The following is a 12,592-nucleotide window of genomic DNA, read 5'->3' as shown; positions in this document are numbered from 1 at the left end:
TGGCGGGCAGCTTTAGCTCTCTGAACTCACTGCTGCCACCGCTGATGGAGCAAAAAAGGCTCAGAGCCCTACGGAAGGATCCGGAAGAATCCAGTGTGCCCTCAGCTCGCAAAGGCAGATTAGTCATTCCCGATTATCAGTGTTGGCAAAGACCCCATCTAATTTCTCTCCTGCTCTCTCTCTCTCGCTCTCTCCCTATCCCTTTCTACTTCTCAGAGCCCATCAAAGGAGTAAGTAAGGAAGGAAGTCCTACTTATACAGCACATTTAAAGTCTGCTGCTGTAGCCCAGTGCTGCACAGAGATGAGCAGATAAACTGAATCCATATCGTAAGTGTAATAAAGCAACAAAGAAACAGATGAAGCAGAAAAGGACAAATGGAAACAATACAGACCAAATCCACACAACAGGGACCATGCTTAATCCTTAAGGCACTGTTTACCTTTCTAATTCAGGTGCTTGATTATATTAAGTACAATCACTTTGCTGTTTTCCTCTAACCCTCCATCAGCCATTTAGCCACTTCTCGAACGTCCTCCGATTCTTAGTTACATCGGCATGCACGCACATGCAGGGAAAATCATTTTTAAAAGGGAAAGTTAAACTTGGCCTGATTTATCACTTATCCTAGACACGATCGATCAAGCAAGATGTGTTTGGTATCTGAAGTTTGCTTCTTTAGCTGTGAACATGGGATGCTAGGCTAACGTCGCTAACACACAGTACTCTTAGACTGTCACCATTCACATCTTAGTAAACAAATGTACAAAAATACACAAAAACAACCCACTCAAAACACATTCAGATAGTCATTTGTTCCACGGGGAAAACGTGTAGCAGTTTAAGACACAGTATGATTTACTTTAGCCTGATTCAAAACTAAAATAAATAATAACCTTCGTACAGATGAATGGTGGGGCAGCTGAGCAACCGGTATCACTTTACCTCAACACAATATGTGGTCACTATCACTATTTCAGAAATTTACAGTTTAACAGTATTACAAAGTAAACCATCATGTAGATAACAATGTCGTCCTAATTGCCGGTTTTCAGTTTTTTAATATAATTTGAATCTGCTAGTTGTTCTTTACATTGAGCCAAAATTTCATGACGTATGAGCTAATAGAAATGCTCCAAAATGACTTCAGCCATGAGGAAGAACGGCAAGCTAATGCACAGGAAACATTCAGCTCAAAGAGAGAGAGAGAGAGAGAGAGAGAGAGAGAGAGAGAGAGAGAGAGAGAGCGAGAGAGTGACAGACAGAGCTGTAGAGAGTCATTGCTATGAGGGCTAATGTCCTTATTCAAGAGTGACTGAGTTATTTCTGGCAATTGAAGGAGTGATCCTCCATCGCTCTTTTCAGGCTAAAGTGCTGTAATATGCACTCCCCACCGCTCTCACACAAAAAAGTAGGTTTCCACCACTCCTCCTCATGTTGAAAAAACTGGGCTCTGACTTGTTTTCCTAGCTCTAGCGCTCTGCTGAAGAGGAGGAAAGGGAGTTCTTGTCTTGTGATGGGCCACACTGGGAATTACTGCAGCGAAAACAGTCTTTTGTCTTTTTTGTTTCATCGCTCCTTTTTTCCCCTTCTCCCAGTCAGTCATCTCTAATTGGGACAGTGACTGCAGCATCCTGGCATAGGCAGCACAGTTTCCTTCCCAGTCTTTAATTGATAAAAAAAAAGATCGGCAGCCAGGAGCCGTTCTGGAAAAAAACAGGAAAAAAAAGCAAGCTGTGCTGTCCGTTCCCAGCAGGCTTTAGATCGTTCTCCGACTGTTCTCCGTTCTCCGATTTTGGCTCAAATGCAGCTGTCTGACCCACGTGGTTTTGACAGCTGCCCAGTGGCCATTTGGCTTGAACCTGCACAATACATTGTCCCTGGACTCTGATGGCGTGAGCAGCCATCACAGCACTGGCACCACAGCCCTTTCTCTCATCTTTCTCTAGTGTAAGGCTTGAGTGGAGATGAATGGAGATTGGCTTGACTGCCCAATATTATAAATTGCTTTAAAGTCAAAGAAAAACAACCGAAATTAGCTCCTGTCCAACAGATGGTGCTGTAGCGCTGAGCCAATACCGTGCCTTTTCATTTTCTGTGGAAAACTGGGAAGCAAATGAATATGCATCAGAGCAGACCCGTGCAGACGTTTTAGGGGGCTGGGGCTCAATGGGGCCCTTAATTTGAATGAAATTATATTCAATTTACAGCATATGGCACTTTCATCCAGAGAGACGGACTAATCATGTTTCAGGTGAATGCAAATATAGCGTTAGGAGCCTTGCCAAAAGAGTCTTAGGAGCAACACAAAATGATGCAGTTTAAAGCTGACATAGGAGTTATTTTACAGAGCAGGGCATTGCTTTCGAGGAAGTAGTATCCACTACTGTGTTTGAGCCACAGACTAAAATCATGGATGGCAGCCCATCACCTAATGCTTAATTCAAGCTACTATATATCTGCAGAAACTACAGAAGCCTTGTAGTAATTGTAGTTGACCAGTTCTCGTTCTCCACTTATGCTTCAAACCGGACTCGTTCATGCAGATTTCTCCTCTACAACATCCAGAGAAATCAACCTCTTCTCTCTAGGGATGCCACCCAGGTGCTTGTTCAGTCCCTCGTCGACTCAAGACTTGACTACTGCAACTCCATCCTGGCCTGTCAAATGATCCAGGAACAACTCGTCTTCAATCTTCTTCAGCCAAAGGTTCAACCATGTAACTCCTCTGCTGCTTTCTCCTCACCAGCTTCCTCTAGATGCCTGCAATTGCTCCAATGGTCAAAACCTGATTCACATCAGGGCTCATTTGAACTTCCAAGTACAGCTTAGCTTAAACACCGTCTAGGCCCATCTCTTTTAAGAGGACCTAAACCAGCACTAGTCTTGCTCTTATTTAAGGCCTGTGACTGCACTTATGTCTTACATTTCTCAGTGTAGGTATGTGGCTGTTGAATACTGTGAATATAGGAATCCATACTGCTTTTTGTATTTTAACAGTGATGCACTTCTGTAAGTCACTCCGTATAAGAACATTTCCTAAATGCCTTATTAATACCCTGGATTCGTGAGACATTTTTCACCTAAGTAGAGGAAAATCTTGGCTGCTATCTTTCTGTGGTGCTTTTCCCCATCAGTTCTTTATCTCCGCTGATAGACTCAACTGTCCTATATGATTTTAGGTGACTGATTATTCATTCATGAGTTCTCATCACTCTCTGCAGGAAATGATAAGAGCATAACTGTTAACACATTGTAATGGAAACCACAGAAGCACTGCTGATGAAATTTCCCTCAGTAATGGAAATATTTTCTGTTTCTGAGCTTGTTTTGCAGCTTGAGCTGACAGAGGTGTCCACAATGTCCTTAATGGCTTCTCTGAGCCATTGGCTAAGTGGAAAAAAAAGGAAATAAAATCTCTACCTCCAGCTGAAACGCTCCTCCTGTATTGCTGCCTTTTAACCTACACTAAGACTCCTGATCTATTACTGTTTCAAAGGGTTTGAAACGCTACAAAACCCAGTGAAATAATGCTGTACTAACATGGTAGAGCGAATCTGTGCATGTAGTCTGAAGACTGTGCTTGACCTTTTCACTGTTTGTCAGGTTATTTCTGGCTGTTGTGTTCATATTAAAAGTGATGCCAGTTTAAAGGGCTCATATAATGGAAAACCCCATTTACCCCGTTTTTTAAATGGGAGTTTCCGTACTTCTCTGCATGGCTTATTCATTGAGATTTAAACAATCGTTCAGAGTGACTGTTGAATGACTGTTTACATCTCAGTGAGTGTCTACACAAATACAATCATTTAATTTAATTCATTTAATTTAAAACATCCAAAACAAGCAGTAAAGCTGTACTGCATGTGTTATCTAAGCTTTCTTAGCACGTGTAATGCTAATAATGGTCATTTAAGAGGTGTATTCAAAAACTGAGAGAAAATAACACCCTGCATGCACATGACTGTTCTGTGTGTTTAAAAAAAAATACATTTTAAGGCAAACCCGTCTCTAAAAACCACTGTAGAATAAAATCAGACATTGGTTAGTGTATTAACTATATCAGCTGACTTCCACGTTAACCTCTTAAACGTCTCTAAACCACTGGTGATTCCTAGCTTGTTCACCCCACTGTTACAACTAAGGAACAACTCAGCTAGTTTGCACTGCTTTTTGCATGTAGTTTCTAATTAGTAATCAGTAGGGTGTAATAAAAGTCATAAGTATAAGGGGTTAAATAAGAGTTTCATGAACTATTATTACCCCAGTCCATTTAGTTCAAATATGGAAATTAAGCTTCAAGAACAGCTTTCTTGAATTCACTTGAATTCACAAAAAAATGACATTCCGTATACCATTCAGCCAACATAAGTTTAGCTCTGCCCATTCACATTGTAAGGAGCATGCCCCAGCTGGAGTTTGATAATGGACAAAATAGATTAGATTAGTTCATTTATAACAATCTTAACGTGACAGTAATAACAATTAAAAAAACTGCCTTGAAAGTGTTTCTGACTGTATTTGATATACAACCCCAAAAAACATACATGAAAAAAGGCAAATGTTAAAGGTTGAGAAGGCTGCTTTTTCCACTGATGGATTACGTCATCCTGGACGTGGCTTCGTGTTAAATAACAAGCAGCACTGAGCCTAATGAACATTTGGTTTTGGCTTTCTAAGCAGAACTACTTGCCAAACCTAGGATATGCTTAACTCTGATTGGTCTTTACGTGCCTGTTGCTAATGACTGCAACTGATTATTTTTTATATCATCAGACCAAGAATGTAACTCACTAAAAACACGCAAAATGAGCCAAGGGTTTAGAAGACTCTTATACATGCTACTTGTGCTAATGTGAAGAACTAGACCCATTTCTTGGAATAATTACAGCATAAGAATTAACATTCCACTGGTAATTAAGATAAACAGCATTTAAAGCACGCTGGAGTGTTCTTGTGTAATTGTGAATTGGTTGCTGAGCTCTTGGCCAAAGCTATGCATTGTTTTCCTGCTGGCATCGTGCATCAGGCAAACGCTGTGCTGCATATTAATGCAGAATAAACCTGCCCCAAGTTGAGTCTTCAGGGCAGTACTCTCTATTTCTAGGCCTATTTGTGAGTGTAGGTGGAGGCAGATTGGTTAACCCTCAGAGGACTGAAGTTATTGTTGTTTTGCTAGAGTGTTTATGTGTAATTACATAATTGCATAATTGGTTACATTAGAATTACACTCTGTGTTCGAAGGCCGGAGTTTGCACTTCTGTCGTTTCAGGGATTTTTATATATGAAAGAGACAAAATGGATGGCAGAAAAATAATGTAAATAAACTTTTCTTGTGTCTACAGAGACACACCTGAAAACTGAAAGTTTAGAATCTGCACTCTTGACAACGTTGTTTCAATATGCTGGTGGTGAGAAATAATTCAAATGACAGCGCAACATGCTAGAGTTAAACCCTTCTCTAGGCAATCTCTGGTGGAGGGTGGCTGCCAGATTGCCTTTTGCTGTTGTTAATTAGTGATATTTGGAGGAGCTCCGACAAACAGGCTTTTAGCCAGTGTGTTCGGCGCTTCTGTAGAAAGAAAAACAAACTTGGAGACTCCCTCTACTATCAGATGATTTCCCTAGAATCTCATAACTCATACATACTGTATCATACATGTGTATGAGAATGTGTGTGTTTATCTTGTATAATGTGTGTGTGTGTGTGTGTGTGTGTGTGTGTGTGTGTGCATGAACCATCTGACTGAGACTGGGCTTTGTGCCTAAGTTAATAAGCCCCCAGCCAGCAAACACACACAGACGCAAACGCATGCCATCATCAGATCACCGAAGCAGTGCATCATGGGATTTTGCATATGTAATGAAGGAGATTAAGCAGGCTTGGCAGGAGGTGTTGGGGTCAGAGGTCAAATAAAGAGTTGCGATGGAACAGATGATCTCTTGATGATGGGGCATGACTTAGTCGGCTGCCCCCCTCTGGATCCCCTTGTTTGTTTTTATGCTCCCTGTAGCTTCATTAGAATAGAGCAAACTCTGAGAGTGTTCCTCTTTTCGAGTCTTGGTTTATCTTCAGTGCTTCTTCCTCATGCTCTTATAAAGTGTTTTCCCTTTCGAGTCTTGGTTTCTCATGAGTCTTCATGCTCTTGGGGAGTGCCAGTGTTACCTTAAGCATGCTCATAAGGAGGCTGATAAGGAGCTGTGCAAGTTGGCGCAGGTGCATTGGGACAGTGGCTCATGCAAAAAGCAGTATATAAATAAAGTGAATTTATGTGAATTGAAATCCACAGACTGCTGGCTGAACCTCCATCAGCTTGTGCTTTCAAATTGTTCTCTGCTCTGTCTGTTTTTTCTGTCTTTCTCACTAACTGCGTAAGCGCATGCTTTCAGACAGGGATCATGTTGCTGCATTGATCTAGCCTAACCCCTTCAAACACATTTTGCTTTTGTCTGAAATGAAGTGATCATCTAAGCTGTAATCACCTAGCATTTGCATACCTCTTCCAACCAACATCTTCTTTGTGTATGATGACAACTTGTGTTACACATTTGACATCTATAATTAGGTGGATAATTGCACAAATCCGTCTTTGCGGTGAAGTTCTATGCAAAACTATAAAATCTACAACAATGCCTGCCAGAAAGGCAGTTTGGCCGCTGTAAGCTGCTATAAACTTGATGGAGTGGCGGCAATGGGAAAGATTGAGACAAGATAGTTCCAGGACATCAGGGCTGATAAGGTGTTAGAACCCTGTCAGAGAGAACAAATGCTGCACCTCAAGTGTTACAGCGCTCGCTCAAAGATTGCGGGAAAGGTCTTAGTCACGCTGTCTTGCTATGTTTCTTTTTCTTCTATCCTGCTGTCAGGGCCAGATGTATGTACACGGGAAAGAGCAGCACTAATGTACGTTGATGCGGCTTGCAGTGCTTTTGAGATGAAGACCTAGTCAATTTACACTATAGCTAGTGCATAAGATCAAGTAATAACTGCACTATGCTTGCATGGTGCACATGTTAAGCAGCATTCAGTAAGAATTGGTATTGGTTTTGCTTCTGGGCTCCCCCTACAGTTGGTGGAGTGTAACCCCCTTTCTCTCCACTGGTGTTACCACAAATCACTCTATGAACGGCCCCTTGTGGACAGCTATACACATGCATTTGCTGACAAGTTAATACAGAACTGGTAATATTACAGGACTCAGGATACCCAGGGTTTCACAATTCTCACAATTCTCTCAAATTAGTTAGTCAGAGCAGTAGCAGCGTTCTGGCCTGAAGTGGCAATGACAGAGATTCTATTGTCCTTTTTAATTGTGAGAGCTTTAAATGGTGGCTGTGTCAACAAGAGTGGGACAAAAGAGCAAAACCAAGCCATCGGAATAAATAAAAGGCAAACGCTGGGGGAAAAATAAAGTTGAATTAGTGTTATTCGGTTGATGTTGAGTTATTCGGTTGGTAAATATGCTTGTAGCATGTCTCCCAGGCTTGTGCCTCCATCGAGCCACTAATAGTGCAGGTATTGTTCTAAAGTCCCAGCAACACGCCTTTGAGACGCCAGTAATAAATGCTGTGGCTTGAGATTGAAAGAACTCCATGCAAATGCATGAAAGCAGCTGCTGCTAGTTGTCTAACCTTAAGTAAATCTGTGCTTTCACTTCGCTTCTCCGTCCACTTTATGCAATCCCCTCATATTTTTGTGCAGAAGGCATATGTATGAGCGAGATAAGTTTTGCATTACACATTTCATGCACATGCGTATTTGGGCTCGTAGGCTTGTTTTCTGCATAACAGCCATGCTTTATTGGGGGAAATTGCGGTCTATTTGTGCCTGAAACAGGCCCATAAGGATCAGCAGACAGGTTCCTCAGTCTCAGTCTCTCTCTCTCTCTCTCTCTTGCTTTCTCTCTCTCTCTCTCTCTGGTAAGGAGGTCAAGTGCTCTAATCATCCCTATGCAGAGAATCTCGAGGTAGGATTGGGGTGTCTGACCCCCAAGGGTCAAAGTCCACCTCCTTCAGCACTCAATACAGAGTGTCCCAATTACTGCTGGAAAAGGGCCCGTGGTCACCATGACAACGTGGCTCAAATTTGTAGGAGCGGTTGTACAACAGACAAGAGACATAACTGGGTTGGGAGACTATTCTATTAACCAGAAGTGAGGACAGAGTGGGGTTTGACCATAGACATCTAGAAAGCTCATCTCGCTAAACGTACATGCAATATTTTAGCAAAATAACAGTAGAGGGGGTGCATTATTGATCATAATATTGTGTAGGGCCGCTTTTAAACATTCGAGGCTCATAAGCGGGGGTCTTAACCCACCGAACATATTACTTTTTAATTAAGAAATTAATTATATTTACAAATTATATAACAGTTAGTTCCAGCCTCACAATCTTAATAGTTAAGAAGAGTTCTACAGCTATTCACTGAATCAGTGATCAGCTTGATGCTCAAACTTTGATCCATAGCTGGTCAGATCTTGACCTAGAGTGGAAAACCAAGCCTAAGCTGAATTCCTAACCTGCCATTGCCCTTAATCAAGCTTTCCCTAATCAGCTGTCGCAGCAGAACAACTAAACAAGCAGAAAGGAACAGAATACTACTCAGCAAACACAATGGGCTGTAAAATACTTTATGGACTGGCTGGAACAACATCAGTGTTAATCTGGCAAAAATCGAAAAGGCTCAGCTAAACTTGAGGCAGTTTTATGGCTCTGATCATAATACAAAAGGCAAGGCTTACAGCATCAGTATTTATCTTGGACTCCACACAGGGCTTCACAGGTCTTACTCAACCACCACTTTGTTGATCCTTGTGCTTAAATAATGATCCAGAGTTTCAGCCTATAAGCACAGTCTTCCTGTGAATTAGAAAAACACTAAAATGTGAAGGGAGAGACAAAATAAGCCATTCTCCATCACTTTCACCCACAGATGGGATGAACATAAAGGAATTATTTGCATGTAACTCTAACCACCCCAGACGACCCAAGACATTATGAAGCGAGATCAAGAAAACTACTGGGGGTTCATATTTGCCAGACCCGTAGATAGCCTGTGCCCAGTTTTAGCATTAGAAAAAAAATATCTCAGCAAAATGCCACACAATGCCCCAGCCTTCTATTTATATTCCAAAAAGACAGCGACTGCAGCAGACCCAAGTGCGGTACATCGCAAGTCCCCTCAGGGTGAACCAACTCGCCACAATGCTTCCACGAATATGCAATGAGGAGGGAACTACCCAGATATATGCCAACCACTGCTTGTGAGTCACAGCAATTTATTTCCTTATTTATTTATTTTTACTTTTTATTTAAACAGGACAATTTGAGTGAGATTCAGATTGAGTGAGATTCAAATCTCTTTTAGACTGGCATCCAGACAGGCAGCAGCACATTTAACAAACTGTTCCCACATAGACAGACATTACAAACATTAGGGAATAGAAAATAACTACTGTCCACTTCCACACCTTGAAGAACATCTTTAAAATGAGTCAATGTAGGATATATCTACAGTACTGGGTAATGAGTAGTAAATCTTAGACCTCCAATCATATAGTGTCTAATATGCATAAGGAACGCAAAGGTGCATACATATAAATTATATTCCCATAATTAATGATGAGTAAAAAGTACAAGTGAAGTTTAGCTTGAAAGGTTAAGCAGGAAATGCTAATTAAATAAATGCATTTGATTGCTGGATAAAAATATGAATCTTAAATGTCAAACAATTTTGTAATAATACCTAATACTAGATACCTGTATGTATATGTTCATCCACATTTCCCTGGAAAGTGGTGTCACATGGAAGTTTCAGGACTGTTTTCTTTGAATGTGTCCCAAGATTAACAAGATTAAGAACATCAAATATTTGTTGTACAAAATTAAAAGCATCTTGCTAGTTACACAAGGCTTGGTGCTGAGTGTGTATTGTCAGCGAAACAATAGAAATTTGCATTTGGCACATTATGACAAAGCCAATTAATATAGATAAGTAAAAAAAATAAGTACACCCTTAGCAACCATAAAGGCTGTAGGCCCGAACCCTTCAGCCTGCAAACACTGTGTTCTCCCAGGTAAATGACTTTCACACCATAAAAGAGCATCCTCAAATAATCAACACAAAGGTCTACACAGACTACACAATTCTACCATTTACTACTTTTAGGGCCACTCTAAAAAGGTCAGCATCTGTCAGTGTAATTTATGTATCTTACATTAATACAATTATTTTGTTGCAAGAATCCAACTTTTATTAAAATGTATACAAAATGAATACAAAACTGTACAAAAAGCCCTTTTTTAACTATTACAAATCCTAAAACATTACATTTTATTACGTAAGTGACTGTAGACACATGTTACAGGACAAGAAAAAAGTACTGTTCGACTCAAAACAACACTCTCAGTCCACCAGCATAACAAACACACCTATATGATGCCAGAGCAAGTCCAGCAGAGTTGGAGAACGAGCTGCAGGCTGTACAGTAAGTGCAGGTTGAACTGTGATGTTGCAACAGGCTACTTGCTAAAGAACTACAGTTTAACAGAAGGAATTGGGATTTGTTACCAAGTTCAGGGCTCACTTTCTTTTGCCCTTACTTAGAAGACAAAGAAGTGGAACAGATCTCAGCCAATCAGGTTACATGGTCAAAACTATCGGTCGTATAATCATTTCTGTTGAGCTGTGGTCACTCATTCAGTTGAACTTTGTGCTTGTTAATTCAGCACTCTCATTTTTATACAGCAGCTCGACTCCTGAATGGCTGTGAGCTTGCGTGAATGGTTAATGTTGGAGTGGACACTGACTAACACAGTAAATGTTGGTTTACTGTGCTGGTCTTTAAGCTTGATTTACTTTTTTCCCTCTTCAACCAGCTGTAATCGACCAGGCGAGACGTGTGTGGTGTTGAGAGTTATTCTTCTGTGGAGCAGTGAGAGTAATTCAGCACTGTCTGACGCGAGTGCGTGATAATAAAGGCATAGCCAATAGTTTACATGATGTTAATTGCTTTCCATAAGCCTCCATTACTTGTTAGTGTATTAGCCTTGTAGCCCCAGTGCAAAACTACAGCAACAAACCTGACACGTCTCAGCTGATCGACTATGTTTGGGGTGAGGGGGAAAATTATGCAAATGTGATTTTGCGCTATCCGTATCACTTCGAAAGAAAAACGGCTTGCTTTTAATTAAAGTTGATGGAGAATTCTACGCCTTTACTGAGTGCACAGCGTGTGTGTTTACATGTGTGTTATTGGAATATGCAAGGCATTTCATGAATTTCCAGCCAGTGCCAGAATCACTGTGTTCTCTTGGAGCCTTCGTATCTGAAATCTCACACCACTTGTTGAATATGAATCCAGTGTGTACGTGTGTGTGTGTGTGTGTGTGTGTGTGTGAGAGAAAGAGAGAGAGAGAGAGAGAGAGAGAGAGATGGCAAGCTGCTATGCTCATACTACTTGTTGCATATCAAACCAGCAGAGCAGACAAAAGTATTATTCTCTAAACAGAACTAATCCTTAGAAAACTCACTCACTCACACACTCACACTCTCACACACACACACACACACACACACACACAGAGAACTCAAGAAGTTGAGTTGTTCTCATATCCCTGCCAAAGTACATTTGGTATTTACTCTACCTTCTAGAATATCCAACACAGCAACTAACTGAGAGACTGCTTCCATTTCTGCATCTCTATCTCTCTCTCACACATTTACACACACATACTCTCTCTCTCTCTCTCTCTCTCTCTCCAAAAATATATGCTCTATACGCTCTATGTTGAGTATTAGCTGTGAAACTCACCATCCTCACTCTTCCACTTAGGCTGCGCTGGGTGTGGTTTAGAACCTGGTTCTCCGTGTCTCCTTGGATTAGTCTCTGACTCTGTGGGGGAAAATATAACCATCAGATTCTACACATATACATACACACACACACACACACACACACACACACACACATTCACATACTCATAGCAGATTTAAATTTGCATGAAATTCTGAAAATAGTTTGCACACACACACACACACACACACTTTGCAAAAGTGCAATTTCCAATGATTTCATCAAGAGCAAACACTTGCACAACATGAAAGATACAGTGTGTTCATCTTTCAAATAAATGCAAATAAAGGCATAAAATTCCTATGAATATTATCTTTTTTTTTTCAGACATTGGAGCCATATTCACAATAGTCACAATAAAAAAGTGTGCATGTGTTTCAGTTCCTGACCTAGCTCCCATGCCAATCAGTTTAAAATATCACCTTCTCTGCATTAGTAGTGTACACGTTTTCCCTCTCTATTTTGCGTGACGGGGTGGTTGGGTTGAGCTCGACAGACCCATTTTAACATGAGAACACAACAAATAAACAATGTAACAGAATGTCAGAGCTTGTCTTTTTTGTTCCTGGCTGCTGCAAAGGGTCAAATGATGTCATGCAGAAGTCACGTTGGGCATTACAGAAATATAAAAAATGGCCAGGTACTAATGAACAATCATTAAAAATAGTCAAATATGTAACTCATTAAGAAGCAGAATGTTCTCATATGTCACATTAACAAGAAGATTTGATGGCT

At 40.7% G+C, this 12,592-nt stretch overlaps 1 protein-coding gene across 1 annotated transcript in view; it reads right to left on the bottom strand.

Annotated features, from left to right (window-relative positions):
• Nucleotides 1-12,592, bottom strand: part of spock1 (SPARC (osteonectin), cwcv and kazal like domains proteoglycan 1) — a 303,961-nt gene that overhangs the window by 84,829 nt on the left and 206,540 nt on the right. The window contains exon 4 of the mRNA XM_072668287.1: nt 11,816-11,896. Coding sequence (XP_072524388.1) covers nt 11,816-11,896 — 81 coding nt within the window. The remainder of the gene's footprint in view (nt 1-11,815; nt 11,897-12,592) is intronic.

The sequence above is a fragment of the Salminus brasiliensis genome, chromosome 2 (genome assembly GCF_030463535.1).
Source record: "Salminus brasiliensis chromosome 2, fSalBra1.hap2, whole genome shotgun sequence".
Classification (NCBI taxonomy): domain Eukaryota; kingdom Metazoa; phylum Chordata; class Actinopteri; order Characiformes; family Bryconidae; genus Salminus; species Salminus brasiliensis.
This window is presented reverse-complemented; position numbering and strand designations above follow the sequence as displayed.